The 18690-nt window shown below is 54.3% G+C and overlaps 1 protein-coding gene across 8 annotated transcripts in view; it reads right to left on the bottom strand.

The window, feature by feature from the left end:
- ADGRG1 (adhesion G protein-coupled receptor G1) overlaps positions 1-18690 on the bottom strand; it is a 46260-nt gene that overhangs the window by 5971 nt on the left and 21599 nt on the right. For 4 of the 8 annotated variants that reach the window (XM_006059045.4, XM_025268731.3, XM_006059048.4 and 1 more), the window contains exons 2-11: positions 9259-9352; positions 8299-8721; positions 6584-6716; positions 5567-5714; positions 5072-5203; positions 4365-4481; positions 4109-4154; positions 3746-3849; positions 2892-3010; positions 297-565 (exon numbers count right to left, since the gene is read on the bottom strand). In XM_006059045.4, coding sequence (XP_006059107.3) covers positions 297-565; positions 2892-3010; positions 3746-3849; positions 4109-4154; positions 4365-4481; positions 5072-5203; positions 5567-5714; positions 6584-6716; positions 8299-8721; positions 9259-9346 — 1579 coding nt within the window. In that variant the 5' untranslated portion in view covers positions 9347-9352. Of the gene's footprint in view, positions 1-296; positions 566-2891; positions 3011-3745; positions 3850-4108; positions 4155-4364; positions 4482-5071; positions 5204-5566; positions 5715-6583; positions 6717-8298; positions 8722-9258; positions 9353-18528; positions 18651-18690 lie in introns of those variants that run through there. The other 4 variants (XM_044931925.2, XM_044931924.2, XM_044931926.2 and 1 more) reach the window with 2 other exon arrangements.

Raw genomic sequence — 18690 nt, 5'->3', positions numbered from 1 at the left:
GTGCCCAACCTGCACATCTGCGCATGGCGGCTCTGTCTGCAAACCCCACTTGTAAAACAGAGATGAAGAGAATATGTAAGCATTTACTGGAGACAGGGCTCATCGCCTCATCCTCCTAAAGAGGACCTTGATCCAGCCAAGGTAAAGAACCCCTGAGGATGGCTGAGTGAAGGAAGCAGTGAGGGAATAATCAGAAGGGTAGGTGGAGAAGTGGAACGAAGTGCCCACCTTTTGTCAAAAGCCAAGAGGAGGAGGCCGGTCTGGGGGGAACACACAAACCCCCTCCACTAACTTACCCCAGCCCACGATGCTCAGCTTGAGCAGGTAGCCTGGGACATAGGTGCCGAAGACCTCAACCACAAGTCGGTAGAGGTTGTAGCCCTCGAGGCCCATCCAGGAGAGGCAGGCAAGCAGAGAGAAGTGCAGGAAGATGGCGCTGGCACGGCAGGCAGCCTCGGAGCCTGACAAGGCCACCGGCTCACTGAGCAGGAAGCTCACGTCCAGCAGGAAGACGGCCACCAGCAGATTCATGTGCACCTTGATGGTGTAATCCCTAGACTTCCTCCTGCACAGGCGGGCGGCAGTCAGTGTGGGAAGGCAGGGAGGTGGGAGGTGGGAGGTGGGAGGTGGGAGGTGGGAGGTGGGAGGTGGGAGGTGGGAGGGCCCACCCCTCCTCCTCCAGGCAGCCTTCCCAGACTACACACACACACACACACACACACACACGCTTCCTGTCCTACTCTTGTGGCTGCAGCCAGGCTCTTGCCTACCCGTCCCTCTGCACCTACCCTGTGTCCAGCACCCACAGGCTCGGGCACTGTGTGTGCATTTAACAGCAGCCTCAGCTAGGCATAGATGCTCCAATCAACACAGACATGCCCATCAACCAGATGTTCCCAAAGTCAGAAAGGAAAGACTGGAATTTTTGCTGTTTTGGAGAACCCACGCCACCCACGTTCCATGTCTGTCTGCACAACTGTACCTCTGTGAGCACAGGCTGTGTGTGCCTGCCCTGCCCCCATCCTGAGATACTATGTGGTCTGGGGCACCACCAGCCTTTCTGTCCCCAATATGCCCTGCCTGGCACCATCCACTGCTTGTCCCAGAGGGCGCAGAAGAACACCTGCCATCTGGATTTCCATGCCTGCTGTGCTCCTAACACGAGGCACCACAATTGGCTGGCCCCACCCCCTCACCCTCAGTTTACTCCTCTGTGAAGTGGGAGGACTGGCCCCCCTCAAGCACGCGGTGAGGGTTACACTGATATAAAGCACCCAGCACAGATAAGATCTCAGTCCCGAAGGGTTCCCGTCCCTGTGTCCCGGGGCACTTTTGTGTCCTGGGTAAGTGCTCGGGTGCTTGTGCCCCCACTCCTGGCCCTCCACTAAGCCTGCCAGCTGTCTCTCTTCATCACCGACTCCAGCCCACCACGTATGCATCTGTGACCGAGCCTGCACACGGCTGCACCCTCCCCTCCTCCCCACGAGGACAGTGAGCACACTCCAAGTGTCACTCCAGAACTAAGGCTGTCTCCCCTCTACCGCAGTGGCTCCAGGCCCCAACTGCAGGTGGACTTCAGTTTAGGCAAAGCCCAGCTCTGACAATCCAGACCCCACACACAAGCCTGTCTGAGGGTGGGGGAGGCATTCTTCACTCTGCCAAAGGTGACCTCTTCTCTCCTCAGGCATCCAAACGACTAGGGTGACAGGTTCCTCCCTGGAGCCAGGAGCTGCTGCTGCTGCTAAGTCACTTCAGTCGTGTCCGACTTTGTGCAACCCCAGAGATGGCAGCCCACCAGGCTTCCCCGTCCCTGGGATTCTCCAGGCAAGAATACTGGAGTAGGTTGCCATTTCCTTCTCCAATGCATGAAAGTGAAAAGTGAAAGTGAAGTCGCTCAGTCGTGTCTGAGTCCTAGCGACCCCATGGACTGGAGCCTACCAGGCTCCTCCGTCCATGGGATCTTCCAGGCAAGAGAACTGGAGTGGGTTGCCATTGCCTTCTCCATGGAGCCAGGAGGCCGGGCCTCAAAACAGACACTAGGGAATGGGGGCTGGGGATAACCCTGGAGGCTCTGCCTGTCCACAGAGGCCACTGCCAGACAGCTCAGTAACTGGGGCCTTGTGGGCCTGGAGCCTGCCGGCTTCGGTTCAAGGCTGCTTCTGCCACTTTCGTGCTGTGTGATCTCGGTCAGGTCACTTACCCTCTCTGAGCACTCTTTCATAGGACCCTTGTGAGGATGAATCTAGTTCATCTAAAGCACTTAGAACAGGGTGTGCCCATGGCTGATTCAAGTCAATGTATGGCAAAAACCACTACAATATTGTAAAGTAATTAGCCTCCAATTAAAATCAATAAATTTTTTTAAAAAAGAAAAAAATTGCGCTAAAAATATTTGCAAATCTTTGAGTAGCCTTTAAGCAAATAAAGTATTGAAATGCATTTAAAATAGAGGGAAACAATGGGATATTTAAAATAAAGGAATGTATTCTATATGCTCAAAAAAAAAAAAAAAAGAACAGGGTGTGACTTGTGGGAAGCTTGATGTAATTGTTCACCGTTATCACCACCAGACTCATCATATTACTGTATGCCCCCAGTGGAATCACATCTGGTCCTTCAAAGACAGGCATCTAGAGTCTTACGTCAACTCGCCCAATTTTAAATATTGGCAGCTAATATAAACTGTCAGTGCGATGTTAGCCAAACATCACAGATCTGAGGAGGGAAGGTCAGCTGACCGAGCCTCCCAGGGCTCCCACAAACCACACACACACACGTCAGGGTCAGTCAGGCCCGTCTCCAGGGTGGGTCTCCCTGACTGTGGGGTCCCAGCGCAGGGGCCGGGAATGGAGGCTCTCCCTTCCCCTTTCCCTCCCAGCCCCAGGCCCTACCTGGAGCAGAGGTAGGCGGCGATGGTGAGGACGCAGGCCAGGGCGGAGACGACGCAGCCCACGTAGGAGAGGAGGCTCAGGTAGTGCTTGTGCACGGCGTCCACCTCCAAGGAGGCGACCTGGGCCACAGGGCAGGTCGGGGTTGGCCTCCGTGCTGAGGGTGTGCCCAGGTCGGGGGCTAACCCGTGGTCCCTGCAGGACCTTGGGCATCTGTGAGCCACTCTTGCCCCCCAGCGGAGCAGAGTGGCGTCCCATGAGTGCACTTTTTCACCACATTCTCATATGCATCCCTGTCCTCACCAAGGTCCAGCGGCCTCCACCAGAGAACCCCTTTTTTGTCCTGGCGCTAACTATGTTTCTAGAACACTCAACCCAGAAATAAGCCTCCTGGGAGGGAGTGAGCTCCTGATACCCAGAGAGCACCAGAGGACCACTCTGGTCCCTCAGATGCTAAGTCCTAAAATTCTGGAAGAAGGATATAAGACACAAAGAGATCTTGAGGGCCACCGAAGTCCACCACAAGGGCCTCCGCATTGGGCCTCTGCATCCCCTGGAAGGTTCCATAGAAACACAGTCCTGCCCCCACCCCAGCCCTTTAGAATCAGACTCCTAGGTTAGGACCAGGAACCTGTTTGTATCAGGCACCCAAATTGGGGGATAAAGAGCAAGGACTTCAGAGACCTTTTACTTATTACTAGCTGTGTGACCTTGAGTAAATTGCCTAACCTCTCTGAGCCTCAGTTTCCTTAGCGATAAAATGGGACAACAACAGGAGTCATCTTGAGGCTTGCTGTGAGGAATGAATGCCATATATGTGAGAAGTGGCGGCAGTGGGGCAGGAGGGGCTCATGTACCATCAGCACCGCAAAGTAGGTGAGGTGGTTGCAGCGGCAGGACGTCTGTGTCTCTCTCCTGATGGTCTCACACCCCACGTCGCTCCAGCTCCCCGGGCTGCTCGCTGAGGAAGGGCCAGCATGAGGCTCTGAGACCAAGCTCAGCACCCCCACTGTCGTCCCCAGTACCCCACAATTGCATGACTGCATCCCCCTTCTGAGCTTTTGCTTCCCTCAGCAGGTCCCTAACCTGCCATCACTCTTTCTTCAAAGCTACCTTCCTCCAGGAAGCCCTCTTTGATTAACTCCATCTACGCCACCCTCTAGGACCCCCACTACCTGACTCCAGGTACCTGCCCAGCTCAGAGCCCCCTCCACACTCACATGTCAGGTCTTCAACCCAGAATACACACTGCAGAGTCACGTTCTTCTGTAGGGACAAGAAAGAAGGAGGGGCCCTGTGGCAGTCTGCTCCTTCCCCGCCGGGCTGAGGGGGCCAGTGCCAGGGCCCCACCCTATTTTGACCTGACTGGCCAGTGCCCTCAGCCAGTTAGTCAGTTTTCTTTCAGAAAAGAGGAGGGATGGGAGCACATGGGCAAACAGGGACCCTTGTCCCCTGGGTTGCTTGGCTCACACTCACCGGCTGTGGCTGGTGCTGGAAGGTGAGCACCACGGGCTCCGAGAGGTTGGCTACTTTGGTGTTCTGCACAACAATACCCAAGACCTTCTCTCCCAAGACCTGGCTGGAATTCTTGTCCTAGATATATGGGGTATGGAGGAGAGGGGAGGGAGGGGGCTCAGGACGAGAAGAAGAGTACACTCTTGTCTCTGCCCAGTACACTGCTCCCAGATTTTGAGTCTCCCTCTGGAAGCAGTTCTTGCGTAGGTAGTCATTTATACCATAGTAAGAATAACACCATTTAGATCTTTCCCAGCATGGCAACCCACTCCAGTACTCTTGCCTAGAGAATCCCGTGGACGGAGGAGCCTGGTAGGCTGCAGTCCATGGGGTCACTAAGAGTTGGACACAACTGAGTGACTTCACTTTCACTTTTCACTTTCATGCATTGGAGAAGGAAATGGCAACTCACTCCAGTGCTCTTGCCTGGAGAATCCCAGGGACAGAGGAGCCTGTTGGGCTGCCGTCTATGGGGTCGCACAGAGTCAGACACGACTGACACGACTTAGCAGCAGCAGCAGCTCTAAATGTCATGCATGTTGCCGTCTGATTTCTGACTTTGCAAGGACTCTTGGAGGAGAGGGCTACCTTCCATGCCTACCTTCCATCTCTCTGTCAGACAGAAGCTGCTTTCCCCAAGGGAGGGCACAAGGACAACCACCCCCTACCTGGAACAGAGCTTGGCTGCTGAAGTCCACCAAGAGGAGTCTCTTCTCAGCTTCCTGCCTCCTGCCCTTGGCCTTCTGGAAGAGCACGCTGGGCAGCAGCACCGAGTACTCCAGGATCTCACTCTGCTCCTCCTGCAGACCGGAGGACCTGCTGGGGCTCAGCCAGAAGTGAGTCCCCACCATGTCCCCCCAGCACACGCCTTCCTGCACGCTGCCATCTCTAAGCCCACCTCCTTCACGAAGCCAGACTCACAGCAACCCTGCTCGCTCCTTCTTTCCTTGGCACCAGTGCGGGCTAGGGAGTCTTGTGGTTAGAGCCCAGGGGATAAGAGCCTGGGAGAATCATGTTTATTCTGGTGTCTGGGTGTCAGACACTGACCCTGCCTATGGCCCCTTGGTGTGCTGGGGGATATGAAGGGTGGGGGGGTGTGGGGAGGGAGCGCTCGAAGCTTCTACATCTGCTTCCTGCCCTGGCTGCCAACCCTGACCCCTGACCTCCCGCTGGGAGTGGATGTGCAGGTCCTGTGGGCTGAAGGCGGGCTGGAGCTTCCACACTGTGGCGTTGATCCGCTCCTCCTCAAAGGACACGGCGTCCCCTGTGAAGTTCACAGAGGCCAGCTTCGACTCCAGGCTCTGCAGCTGCCTGGAAGCAGTGGGGAGAGAGGAAGAGATGACTGCTGGGGGTGAGGGGTGGATCCAGGTAGGCCAGCAGGCAGGAAGACGGAGGGAGCAGAGAGGCGACTCAGGCTGATACACAGGAAAGAGTGTGGGGCCCGACAGAATGACCTGCGGGGGTGATGTGGAAGAAACTGGGGCCTCAGGGCAAACAGGAAAGGAGTGGGGTGGGGTCCTATCCTCAGACTCAGCCACCAGGCTCTGGGTCCAGTTCTGCCTGGACCAACCCACTTTGTGCCGCCGGGCAGCCCTACCCATCAGTCGGCCTCAGTCTGCTGAGCTGTAAAATGGGTCAATCCTTTTTCCTTATTGGTGGAGAGGAGGGCTTGGGTGCTGGTAAGAGAGACTTTTTTTTTTCTGACTCAGGCAGGTGGTGGGGCTTGGCCTGTGGGACTGAATCGAGATGGAGACCGAGGGGAGGTCTCTACGGTTCAGTTCAGTTCAGTTCAGTCGCTCAGTCGTGTCCGACTCTTTGCGACCCCATGAATCGCAGCACGCCAGGCCTCCCTGCCCATCATCAACTCCCGGAGTTCACTGAGACTCACGTCCATCGAGTCAGTGATGCCATCCAGCCATCTCATCCTCTGTTGTCCCCTTCTCCTCCTGCCCCCAATCCCTCCCAGCATCAGAGTCTTTTCCAATGAGTCAACTCTTCACATGAGGTGGCCAAAGTACTGGAGTTTCAGCTTTAGCATCATTCCTTCCAAAGAAATCCCAGGGCTAATTTCCTTCAGAATGGATTGGTTGGTCTCTACGGTCTCCCACTCCAAATCCCTGCCATGCCCAGGTCTGGGGGAGCCTCCTCCTCACCCCCACATGCTGCAGACCCACACTTACTGGCCTATGGAGGTGAAGGGAGGCCTCCGTGGGGTCTTCCGGGGATGCTTCAGAAACTGGCTGAGCCACCGGAGGTCCCTTTTCAGCTCACATACGTCCACCGAGACATTGTGGGAGGCCTTGTGGGGGGGATCTGGGGGAGAGGGATGGACAGACCCACCAAAAGCTGTTGAATGAGGTTCCACTCATTCAACTCAGGCCACACTCATCACACTCTCAATTACTCCCCCTGTGACTCTGACAGTTTCTGTCCCCATTTTACAGAACAGGAAACTGAGGCTCCAGGTAGTGGGGTAGACTCCCCCAGGTCACTCAGAGATGTAGCCAGCCAGACGGGGCTCTGTCATACGGAGCTCCCAGAAACTCCAGCCCCAGTAGGGTGGACTAGACCACCCCTACCCCTACCCCAGGCAACCTTCTGACCACACAGAGGGAACTGGGAGGGCCAGTTCCCCAGGACCAGCCAGGCCTCCTTCAGGAGGAGCTGGGGGGTGGGGGGCTTCTCTGGTGGCTCCAGGGCCTCCATCCGGGCTACCCTGCACCCAAGGGCTGCAGACTCAGGCATCTCCAGGGGTTAGATGGAACTCTGATGAGTCGGCAGATGGAAATAGGGACAGAGCGGGAGAGGGCAGGCCCTATGCCATCAAATAAGGCAGGCTCCATGGTCACATCTGAGTTTTTAAGGCAGAAAGCCTAATTTTGCAGTCATTTGAAAACCCTGGCTCATGTTTTCCAAAAACTCTGTACAGACCAAGTAAGACCAGGCCAGATCTCCTCTGTAGGAGGCCAATTTACAGATGTTCCTGACTTTGCCCTAAACCCTCCCAGGTTGGGGCAGAATCCGGGCCTGGGGACAGGACCCTCATCTACCCGTCCCCACCTGCCCCAGCTCTGCCCCTTCCATCCCTCTCCCCACCCCACCACCACCCCTTAGCATTTCCATGGGCCTGGAGATGCTAACATATTCAAAGCCCTGTGCCCCCTCTCTTGGGAGCCCTGCCCCAAACTGGAACTGCCTGAAAGGAACCAGAATCAGGGAAATCCTGGACCCCAAGTAAAGCCTCCAGCTCCTTCTGGTCAGCCCCTGCTCCCTGCCTCCACTCCACACTGAATAGAAGGCAGTGGCCAGGCCACACCTGTCACATCTCCGCCAGAAGACTCAGTTTGCACACCTCAGTGTCAGCCTCTAGCCTTGCCACTTCCTGACCTCTTCCTGTCCCCCAGCCCCAAGCCAGTCAGCTGCTGGGTTCAAATCTGGCTCCCTCTCTTACTCGTTACTCTTGCAACTTTGTGCCTCTCTGAGCCTCAGTTTCTCCTCTGTGAAATGGGAAGAAACAGTCCAGATGAGGCTAACGAAGCAGAATTTTTCCTCCAGCTCCTGACCTCTAGCTCCGTCTCTCCACTCTCTCTGCTCCCACCCTGTTCATCTCTCGTCTTCCCTTATCTGGACCTACGCTGCAGCCGCGGGATGGGACTTCACCCCTCCGCTTTCACCCCTGTCTTCCCACAAACACACCTTGCATCACACTCTTCCACTCCTCAGACACCTTCCCTGAGTCCCCACTGCTTGTGAACAGAGCCCCCCCCCCAACTCCATGATATGACCGGCAGCCCAGACCGCTTTAAGGCCCCCCGCCCCCAGCCCCCGTGCACTTTGCTTTTCCAGTTTCCAGGCCTTGGGCCAATCCCTTCCTGCTGCCTGGAAGTCGCCTTACTGTGGAAGGAGAAGATGAAGCTGGCCGCGCTGGGCAGACTCGTGTTCCGGGGGCTCCACCAGGAGCTGACCGAGGTGGCAAACAGCGGGGGCCCCGGGGCTAGGGTCTCCTCCTGATGCCGGAAGCACAGGAGATCAAGGGCTTGGTCACTCAGCACGAAGTCTTTCTTGCCGTAGCGAAGATGCAATTTCCCTGCATGGCGGTTCCAGTAGAGGCAGAAGTGGTAGAGGCCCCTGGGAAGAGGGAATGGCCAAGAAGCCGGCTGGACTCCAGGGAAGGGAGCATGGATGGTGAGGGCCTCCTCAGAATTCTTGATGGAGATGTGGAGCTGAGACGCCTGCTTATAATGGAGGTTGCTGTTGTGCGTCTGGTTCCGCTGGCCGCAGAAGCGGAAGTCTTCCCGGGGGCCCCCGCCATGGGCACCTGAGGGGCAGAGACTGCAGGTGAGACTCTGGGCTGGAGGCAGGCCCTGGGCCCAGAACACAGGAGCCCAGTGCCTGGGACCCACACACATTCCAAGGACCTACTTCAAAGGGTCTCCAAAAATATGAATCTACCCTGTTTCAAGATGGTTGGCTTAAAAATAGGAAAAGAACAAACTCAAAATCAGTTAAAAAAAAAAAAGAAAAAAATTTCAAAGGCAAAATAATATTTTAAAAAGCAATAAAATATTTCACGAGGCCATGCCTGCTACAGACAGCGGCGCAGGCTGTGCACTGCACAGGGGTGCTCTGGCTGCGGGGCCGGGTGGGGCCAAACCCACCCCAAGCTGTGTACTGGGGCCGGGGGCTGCATTTGACAGGATGAAGGGGAGACTCTATCTTTTTTCCAAGGTACCGTCTACTTGCTGAGCTGTATTTGCAGGCCTGTGCCTGCCCAAAGGGGTTAATGGATGTGCTGGTTCTTAACACAAGGATGGCATTTTAACAGGAGTCCCAAGTCACCTCCAGGAAAACCTACCTGGAACCAGGAGGAGACCCAGCAGGACCAGCGGCATCTGCAGCAGCACTTGAGCAGACATCTTCCTCCCCCAAGACACCCGAAACATCACTGCCTGAAAGAGGCCAGGAGTGTTAGCCGAGGTCCTGATCCCCAGGGGGATTGCCAGCCCTACAGAGGGACAAACCAGTGTAGTATGGACGTGGATGCGAGGCAGGGAGGCATGTGTGGAAACAGTCTGTGGACCCTCCCCCAGAGCTGCCAGGAGCGGAGTATCAGGAGGCAGTGGCCAAAAGAAGACACATAGATGACCAGTAGGCATGTGAAAAGATGCTCCGCATCGCTAATTACTAGAGAAATGAAAATCAAAACTACAATGAGGTATCTCACACAGGTCAGAATGGCCATCATTAAAAAGCGTACAAATAGCAAATCCTGGAGAAGGTGTGAAGAAAAGGCAGCCCTCCCACACTGTTGGTGGCAATGTAAACTGGTGCAGCTCTATGGAGAACAGTGTGGAGGCTTCTCAGAAAATTAAAACCAGAGTTGTCATATAATCCAGCAATCCCACTCCTGGGCGTATGCCTGGACAAAACTATAATTCAGAAAGATATATGTACCCCTAGGTTCATAGCAGCACCATTCACAATAGCCAAAACATGGAAACAACCTATTCTTCCATCAACAGAAGAATGAATAAAGATGTGGTACATATATGCAATGAAATCCTACTTGGTTGGCCATAAAAAAGAATGAAATAATGCTACCTGTAGCAACATGAATGGACCTAAAGATTATCACACTAAGTGGAGCGAGTCACAGAAAGTCCAATACAGTATGATATCAGTTATATGTGAAATCTACAATATGACACCAATGAACACATCTATAAGACAAAAACAGACCCACAGACATAGAGAACAGACTTGTGATTGCCCAGAGGTAGGGGGGTGGGGAGGGATAGATTGGGAGTTTGGGGTGAGCTGATACAAACTATTACATACAGAATGCATGAAAAACAAGCTCCTACTGTATAGCACAGGGAACTACATTCAGTATCCTGTGATCAACCATAATGGAAAACAATATGAACAGAATATATAAGCACTGTATAACTGAATCACTTTGCTATAAGCAGAAATTAACACCATGTTGTAAATCAACTATTCTTCAATAAAATACATTTTTAAATAAATTTTTTTTAATTAAAAAAAAAGGCAGTGACTGAGTTCAAGTCCCAGCTCCACCTCTGGCTTGCTGCATAACCCTGTGTAAGTCAGGGAAAGCAGGACTGATAATAGTACCTCCCTTTGGAACCCAGCAGTGATAGGGTAATCAGGGTAGCATCACCAGGAACCACCCCACCCTGCCTGTTCCGGGCCTTCAGAAGACAAGGAAAAGGACGTTCTCAGGGTTCTCCTCCAGGAACCTCACCATGATCTCCCCTAAGACCCAGCTCAGAGGACACCTTCTTCAGGAAGTCTTCCTCAACCCTCTCTACAGTTGGTCCTAGACTCCTTTGGTTCCCGCCTCCAGCCAGGGTCTCCTGTTAGCCAGCTCTGGGAGGCACAGGACGGTGCACCCCTCCTCCACAGGGAGCTCCTGATCCATCTCTGTGCACAGGCCCCAGTGTTCACAGAGGTTACTGGGCAGCCGGGCCGCAGGGGTATTGGAGTGAAGGATCAGCGCGGTCACAGCGCCTTCTACAGGAGCTGGAGGAGAGAGGCACTTCCTGGTATGGCCACCAGGGGGAGCCAGTTCCCAAGGCAGCTTGAAAGGCAGAGGGACGTCCCAGTCTGGCAGGGAGAAACAGTATGGTCCAAGCTGGGGAGGAGACAGCTCCCTCCAGCCCTCTCCTGGTGTAGAATGGGTCACTCCCCCAGCCTCTGTTAGCTGAATACCCACTATCTGCCAGCCTGTGCTGACCCAGCCTCCTCACCCCTGCTACTGCTACTGCTAAGTCACTTCAGTCATGTCCGACTCTGTGCGACCCCATAGACGGCAGTCCACCAGGCTCCCCCATCCCTGGGATTCTCCAGGCAAGAACACTGGAGTGGGTTGCCATTTCCTTCTCCAATACACCTATGCTAATCCTCATTCCAACCCTGTGAAATAGGCCCTACCATTTGACCCATTTCACAGATAAGGAACCTGAGATCCAAGGAATTAAATGACTTGCACATTTAATTGTTCCAGAGGCCAAGGGCTTTCCCTGCCTGATCAGGATTGTAGTGCCTGGCAGGGAACCTCCGTTTCTTGGACTTACAGAGAGACGCCGGGTGGCTTTGCCCACCCAACGGCCATCTGGCCCAGTGACTGAGCTGGGTGCTGGCAGTCACGAACAGACACCCTCATCCTGTGGGGAGCTGCATATGTCTGTGGTTACAGATGCAGTCATCTGCCACAAGCCAGACAAAAGGAAGCCTGGCATCCATGGGGCATGTGAGGAGTTTGATTTGGGGGAACCCAGGAGGGCTTCCAGGAGGAAGTGACTTTTGGATGGACTATTTGAGGGCAGCATTAAATGAAGGGGTGGCCCAGACAGGAATTCACTGAACAGACCTGGCCTCCTCAAGCCAGTCTCCAGTATCCCAACATGTATAACGGAATCCTAATTTCTTGGGTCTGGTCAGTCTAATCGTTGGTCAACTGGGTTCATCACCCTGCCCTGGTGATATCACAAGACCCCAGAGAAGAAAGAAGTGGAAGTCTTTGGGGGAATGGCTGCTATTTCCTAAATTGTGATTTTTTAAGGTTTCATTCTGCATCCTCTCTGAGCATTTTGGTTCCTTTTGGGTTTTGGTGTTTTTGTTTTTATTTTTAGGGGGAATGAAGGATTTATTACTTGAAGTAAGGAGAACACTGAGCATCTTTCTAAAGCAGTGTTTCCCATTTGGACTCCTTTTGAAACTGTCACTCTAGAACAGTGGAAGGAAACCCAGCATCTGGGGACAGAAGTATATCTCTGCTAGACCCCTTCTCTTTCCTCCTCCTTTCTGCCAGTCCCTGTCACTGTCTGTACCTGATCCCCAGTACAAACGACATCTCCTCCAGGCAACTCCCCAACCCCTATTTTGACTTTTGTTTTATACCTGTGAACTCAGAGTTCACAGATCACTTTGCAAATATGGCCCCAGTTCTTCATTATGGCATTTGCATTCAAGGCCCAGAGAGGGCCGGTGATTTCCTGACCTTACACAGCAAGCAAGGATGGAGCTGGCTAGAATCCAAGTATCTCTCTGGCCCACTGACTTTCAAAGTGAGTTACAGCTATCAGTAAACAGTGCCTAGGACAGGGCAGAGCCATCTGTTTTCATTTATCTTCCTGGACTGATCTCTTCGAGAACAAAAAAGCATAAGGAGGGAATGAGGTTCCCATCACCAGAGGGATACAAGTGAGGCTACATTTGTGAAATGCCATGATTCCAACAGATAGGGGTCAATGGCATGCTCTGATTCCTGGGTCATCCCCACTCTACCCTGGCTGCTTGAACTGCCACTCCAAAGTGAACAACTCTAGCCTCACAGACTTTCTTGGAATTTGAGGGGGAGGGACTGCCTGCTTTCCTTTAACACATCCTTAGTAGAGTAGACTCTGGAGCCAGATTGGGTTTAAATATCAATTCCTCTACTCAATGGCCATGTGTCTCTGGACTAGTTACTCACCTTCTCTGGGCCTCACTTTTGTCATCTGTAAATAGGTATACAAATCAAGACTATCACAAGGGTCATTGTGAGAATTAAATGAATTGGTATCTATAGAGGATTTAGAGCAGGAATATGCACAAGGCAAGTGCCATAGGTGTCAGCTCAATACCTCTGTATCCTTCCTGACCAGCTCACGCCTGCCCCTCACCCAGCCCCCTGGGCCCGTCACAGGTCTTGACTCCTACACCTTCCCTCCCACCCTCCACGTCACCCCCTCGTGGCCCCCACAGCCAGCTCAACTTCCAAAGCGCCTTGACCGGAAATTCTTCGAGCATGAAATTTCCTTTCTGGGAAGACTGAAACCCCACCCAGAAAACTTCCCACCTCACAGCACGGACCTGAGCCTGTCCCCAGAAGCTACAGGAGGGCTGGACGGGGGCACCATCTACACCCTCATGAGATCCTCAGAGCCACCCTGTGAGGCCGGTCCTGCTGCTTTGCCATTTTACAGATTAGGAAACTGAGACTAGGGCAGGGCTGTCTGTTCTAAGCTTCCCCACTGGTGGAGCTAAGACACGGACCTCGGTGTCATTCTAGAGAACTCCTTGGAGAGCTGGAGCCAATAGTTTCTAGAGATGCTTGCTCCTCTGGTTTGGGGAGACCCCCAAACAAAAGGAGAGAGAAATGATGGGTGGGTGACAGCCGAGACCACAGGCTGTGCAGGCAACTCCAGCCTGGGAGAGAGAATTTAGGGGGCTGAGTCCCCAAAAGAGGCCCCTCCCTGCCCCGCCCCTTCTAGAGCAGCTGCCCTTGACCTCAGGCCTTCCGTAAACACACGCAGAGAACAAAACAATCCGGCCCAGTTTGACACAATGGGGGCCACCATCACAGAGTCCCAAGGATCCAGGCAGAGCGGAGGGGCCAGGGCTCATCTAAGCTAAGATTCCCGGCTGCCCATCCCCTGGTCTGGCTGGGCCCAGGAGGAGATGCCCCGGCTCCAGTGCGGGCCCAGCCCTGCCCATCCTCATGGTAGGGGAGAGGGTAACGGGCAGGGGACTCGTGGCTCACTTTCTCCCCTGAGTCCTGACTCACTTCCTCTGCCATCCGTTTAGAGCCACGAGTCACTGCTGGCCCAGTCCAGGCCCCTGGAAAACCCATTTCCTCGGAGGACGGAGGTGGAAGTTGAGTGGACAGGACCTTGTTGGCTCTGGGGTTAACCCTTCCCCGGGCAGGCGCCTCCCCAGGAAGATGACCTAGGCCCCCAGGCCTTCTCCTGCCAGTAACATACGCCACGGACCGCAGACTTATCCATCCCCTGACCAGCCTCTTTGCCTGGATCGCCTCCCTCTTTCCATGAACAAACTCATCTTTCTAAACTCAGTGAAGACATGCCCTCCCCTTGAAGCTTTCCCTAACTTCCCTAACAGAACTAACTTCTGTGTTCTGGTGTGGTGGGGAAGGGGGCAGTCCACAGCCTATGCTCAACCCTATATGCCCACCTTTGCCACGAGGAGTTCATATCAGAGGTGCCCAAACCCACAATGGGTCATAACCACCCCAGGAAGTTCACTGAAATGCCCTATCACAGATCCCTCCACACTGACATTCAGTATCTCTGAAAATAGCACAAAAGATTTTTTTTCTTCATTCAGCAAATCAGAAGTAGGGGGGAATTTTTACCCAGTAGCTATGAACTTGATGGTTTTTTTTCCATTTTTTTTTTCTTTTTTGCCAGGAGAGTAGTAACATTAGGATGAAAACACGTGCACACATACATACAGGGTACTGTCAGGGATACACAAACATGTGTGATAGAACACGTGTGAGGGGCTTAGCGGTAAAGAATCCGCCTGCCATGCAGAAGATGTGACAGGAGCCTCAGGCTGGATCCCTGGGTTGGGAAGATCCCCTGGAAAAGGAAACAGCAACCCACTCTAGTATTCTCCCCGGGAAATCCCATGGACAGAGGCGCGTGGTGGGCTATGGTCCATGGAGTCACAAAAGAGTTGGACTGAGTGACTAAACAGTAACAGCGTGTGAGGGGCAGATGCTCCAGGCCTGGTGTGGGGCTTGGGAGTCCAGTTGGACCAGGCATCCCCTTGACCAGCACTCCACGGGCATAGAACCACCGGCTTACAAGGCTGGGATACCACCGGGAGCCCTGTCTTACAGAGCCAGAGGTGGGTGGGGCCCCGCCCCAGATCACTTGGGTGGTAAATGGTTCGCTCTGGACGGGAACCAGGGCAGCCTGCCTCCCCCGTGGCGTCTCGTCTCCACCTCAGTGGTAGTGAGGATGAATCACAGTCCTGGGTGGCTCACCTAGCATTTATCAGGGTGCCTGGAACCTTTAAGAGACCTCCCCAAGCACAGCTGGGAGCAGAGGTGTGAGGGGGAGGGGAGCCCCTGCCCCAGCGGGTCTCCAGGTGTGAGCCTGGTCCTGCCCTCCTGCGGGGAAGGCCAGCAGGGGGAGGACCCAGCCCAGCTTCCCAGCTCCAGCCCTCATTTTCAGCTGCTGGTCAGCGTGCAGGGGGGGAGGGGTGACAACAGACGGGGGACAACATGGAGATGCTGGCTCCCCCGGCCCCAGCCCTGGACAGAGGGCCTTAGGAGAGAAGGATTTGGCCAAGAGAGGGGTGGGTGAGCATGAAGTCCTTGAGGGTAGAACACATGAGGTGTGCACATGTGTGCGGGTGTGTAGGGGAGTGAGGAGGGACGTTAGAACAGAGCGGAGGCTCTGCAGCAGGTGTTTCCTCCACGGGGGTGGGGTGGGGGGCTGAGAGGACCCTCCACCAGCCCTTTCCAAACTCTCATAAACGCAGTCTAACTTAGAAACACCATGTACCCGACAAACAAAGGCGGTGCCCCCACCAGACCCCAGTGGGACCCCTGACCACACCTCACTTTCAGCCAGGCCCCCAGCCCCTCAGCAGAGCCCGGGGCTCCAGGGGGCACCGCTTGCAAACATGGAGCCCGTCTCTCCCCACCTTCAGTCACAGGCCGGGTGACCGAGGCCCAAGCTAGGTGGCCACACAGAACTCCCCCCAGGAAGGGTGTTCTGGCCTGGCCGGGGAAAACAGAGTGACTTCAGGTTCCAGGAATTTTTCTACAATTAAAAAGAATAAAAATTAAGCTAGCTGCCTGCCTCCCGGAGGCCGGCGGGTGCCAAGGCCTTGCCGGCTCACTGCCCAGGATGAGTCCCACATTCTGGAGCGCTGCCCCGCCAGCGCAGGCCCCGCCGCCCCACGGCTTCCGTCCAGCAGGTCCCCGGGCCATGGCTCCCTCTGCGTGCCCAGACGGGCCCCGGCCCTGGGGGGAGACCGAGGAAGGGCAAGAAAGGGGCACCTGCCCAGGTGAGAGGACGCCGGGTTCCCCTGAGAGCCAGTTAGCCACAGCCGCCCACCCTGCCACCTGCTTTATCTGCATCAGAGTGTTTTCTCAAGAGGCCTCAGAGGCCAACACACCATCATGAGAGATAAGCCTGGGCTTGAGTGTTCCCTCCTCCAAACCTCTGCACACACTGGTCCTCCCCACTGGATGCCAACCTTGTGCCATATCTGTAAAGGTCTAACTTATAAATGCCATGTACCCAACAAATGAAGGAGATGCCCCCACCAGACCCCAGTGGGATCCCGGACCATACACTGGCCTTCGGCCTCCACATCCTCCCCCGACTGCCCTGCACTCCAGCCTTGCAGTGCCTGGCAGAACAGCAGACGGCATTAAACAGAGGTCTAGCTGGCATAGCAAAAAGGAGCTGGAATCCAAGAAGGGGAGCGGCACTCACTTGGTGCCCATTTAGCAAGCACTCACTTGGTGCCCAAAACTGTGCAAGGCACTTTTCACATATGATTGTTCAATCCTCACCTTAACTCTATAAAGCAAATACTATTATTGCCCCAATGTAAAAAGGAAATGGAAATCCAAACAGGCTAAGTGATGCTCAGGCAAGTAAGTAGCCAAGCCAGGATTCAGACTTTAGTCTACCAAACATCAAAGCCCGTGATTTCAGCCATTACAGTCACCAGAGCCCCTTCCTTCCCTTCTCTGGAACTATCTCCCTGACTTTACCATGAGGTAGCTTTGCCAAGCACTTCCTAAGAAGCTGTGTGTGCTTAGTCACTTAGTCATGTCCAACTCTTTGCAAGCCCATGGACTGTAGCCCATCAGGCTCCTCTGTCCGTGGGATTCTCCAGGCAAGAACACTGGAGTGGGTTGCCATTCCTTTCTCCAGAGGATCTTCCTGACCCAGGGATCGAACCCAGGTCTCCTGTACTGCAAGCAGATTTTTTTACTGTATGAGCGACGGGGAAGTTCCTCCCTAAGAAGCACTAGTTCCCAAGCTAGAGAAATACTGCAGGTCCTACTTGGTCATATGAATTAACATATCAAAGGCTCTGATAAGTTCTGCAGAAAGAAAATCCACTTGGTTGGGCTTGGTTGGGCTTAGTTTCCCAGCCCAGTGTGATGGTGCGAGCTTTTTTTTTTTGAAGAACACCTGTTACCAATGTGAAGAGGAGCGCTCAGAAATCTTGACACCACACAGATAAGAAAGCTGTCAGCATTCCCCCTCCAGCTGCCTCCCTTCCCCTCCCCTCTGAGCTGTCCCAAAGGCCATTAACTAGGAGGAGATGGGCTACAGGAGCCATTTAGGCTGTGATGTTCCCCAGGGCAACTCATCACCATCTTTGACACTTCCAGGCCAGAGGTCCTGGGGGAACCTGGGGTAATGGCAGCCCCATCACACCTCCCTTTGGCCGGCAGCACCAGCTCTTGGAGAAAGGGGCAGTGCCAGCGTGTTTCTGGATTGCCATTAAAGTCAACTGCAGTCACCTCAAGCAGCAGAGACAGAATGCTGGGACTGAAAGGGAACGAGGGAGGAGCAGAGAGAGAAAAAGAGAGAGAGAAAAGTGATGGGGAGGCAAGAGCTTTTAGAAGCTGAGAATCACAACCTTTTTGGAATCTGAGTGAGTATGGAAAAAATCTAGAACCTCAGGGAAGGGGAGGGATTAGGAAGGTCTGGGTCTGGCCCAGTTTGGGGGGTGGTGTTCAGACAGCAGGACCTGTCATGAGCAGTCCTGGGACAGTGGCGCCAGCCCTGCACAGCTTCATGCCACTGGGGCAGCCTGCAACCCACATGCAGGGCTCCCCACAGCCCTCCCCACAAGGAGCAGCTGAAGCTGGGCCTCAGGGCCCTCACCAGTCAGCGCCTGCCCAGGGAATGCACACTCCCAGAGTAGGGGTGGCAGGAGTTAGACACGTGTGTGTGTTAATCGCTCAGTCACATCCCACTCTTTGGGACACCATGGACTGTAGCCTGCCAGGCTCCTCTGTCCATGGGATTTCCTAGGCAAGAATACTGGAGTGGGTTGCCATTCCCTTCTCCAGGGGATCTTCCTAACCCAGGGATTGAACCTGGGTCTCCTGCATTGCAGGCAGATTCTTAACCACCTGAGACATCAGAGAAGCCCATAGGGTCCTGAACTAGTGCCACACCTAACTGGTCCTAGGACCCTTGTAGCACCCAGTCCCCTCTTTGGGCCTCAGCTTCCTCCTCTACTGAGGAGGTGACAAGATCCCTGTCCCCCGTCTGTCTTCTCCATAGACCAGAGCCCCAGGTTGCTTCTAGGGAAGGGAAGGGCTTACCTCCTGGTTGACAGCGAGCAGGGAGGAAAACAGTGCTGGCCATCCCATCCTCCTGCCCAGCCTGTCTTCCCTCTCAAACCACAGACTGACCTCAGCTGTCTGGCTGCAGTTTCCCTTCTGCATCTGTGTTCCAAAAGTGGCCAAGGCCAGGCATACAAGGTC

This window comes from Bubalus bubalis, chromosome 18 (genome assembly GCF_019923935.1).
Source record: "Bubalus bubalis isolate 160015118507 breed Murrah chromosome 18, NDDB_SH_1, whole genome shotgun sequence".
NCBI classification, from domain to species: Eukaryota; Metazoa; Chordata; class Mammalia; order Artiodactyla; family Bovidae; genus Bubalus; species Bubalus bubalis.
Note: the sequence above shows the minus strand (reverse complement) of the source record. Positions and strands in the feature narration are given on the sequence as shown.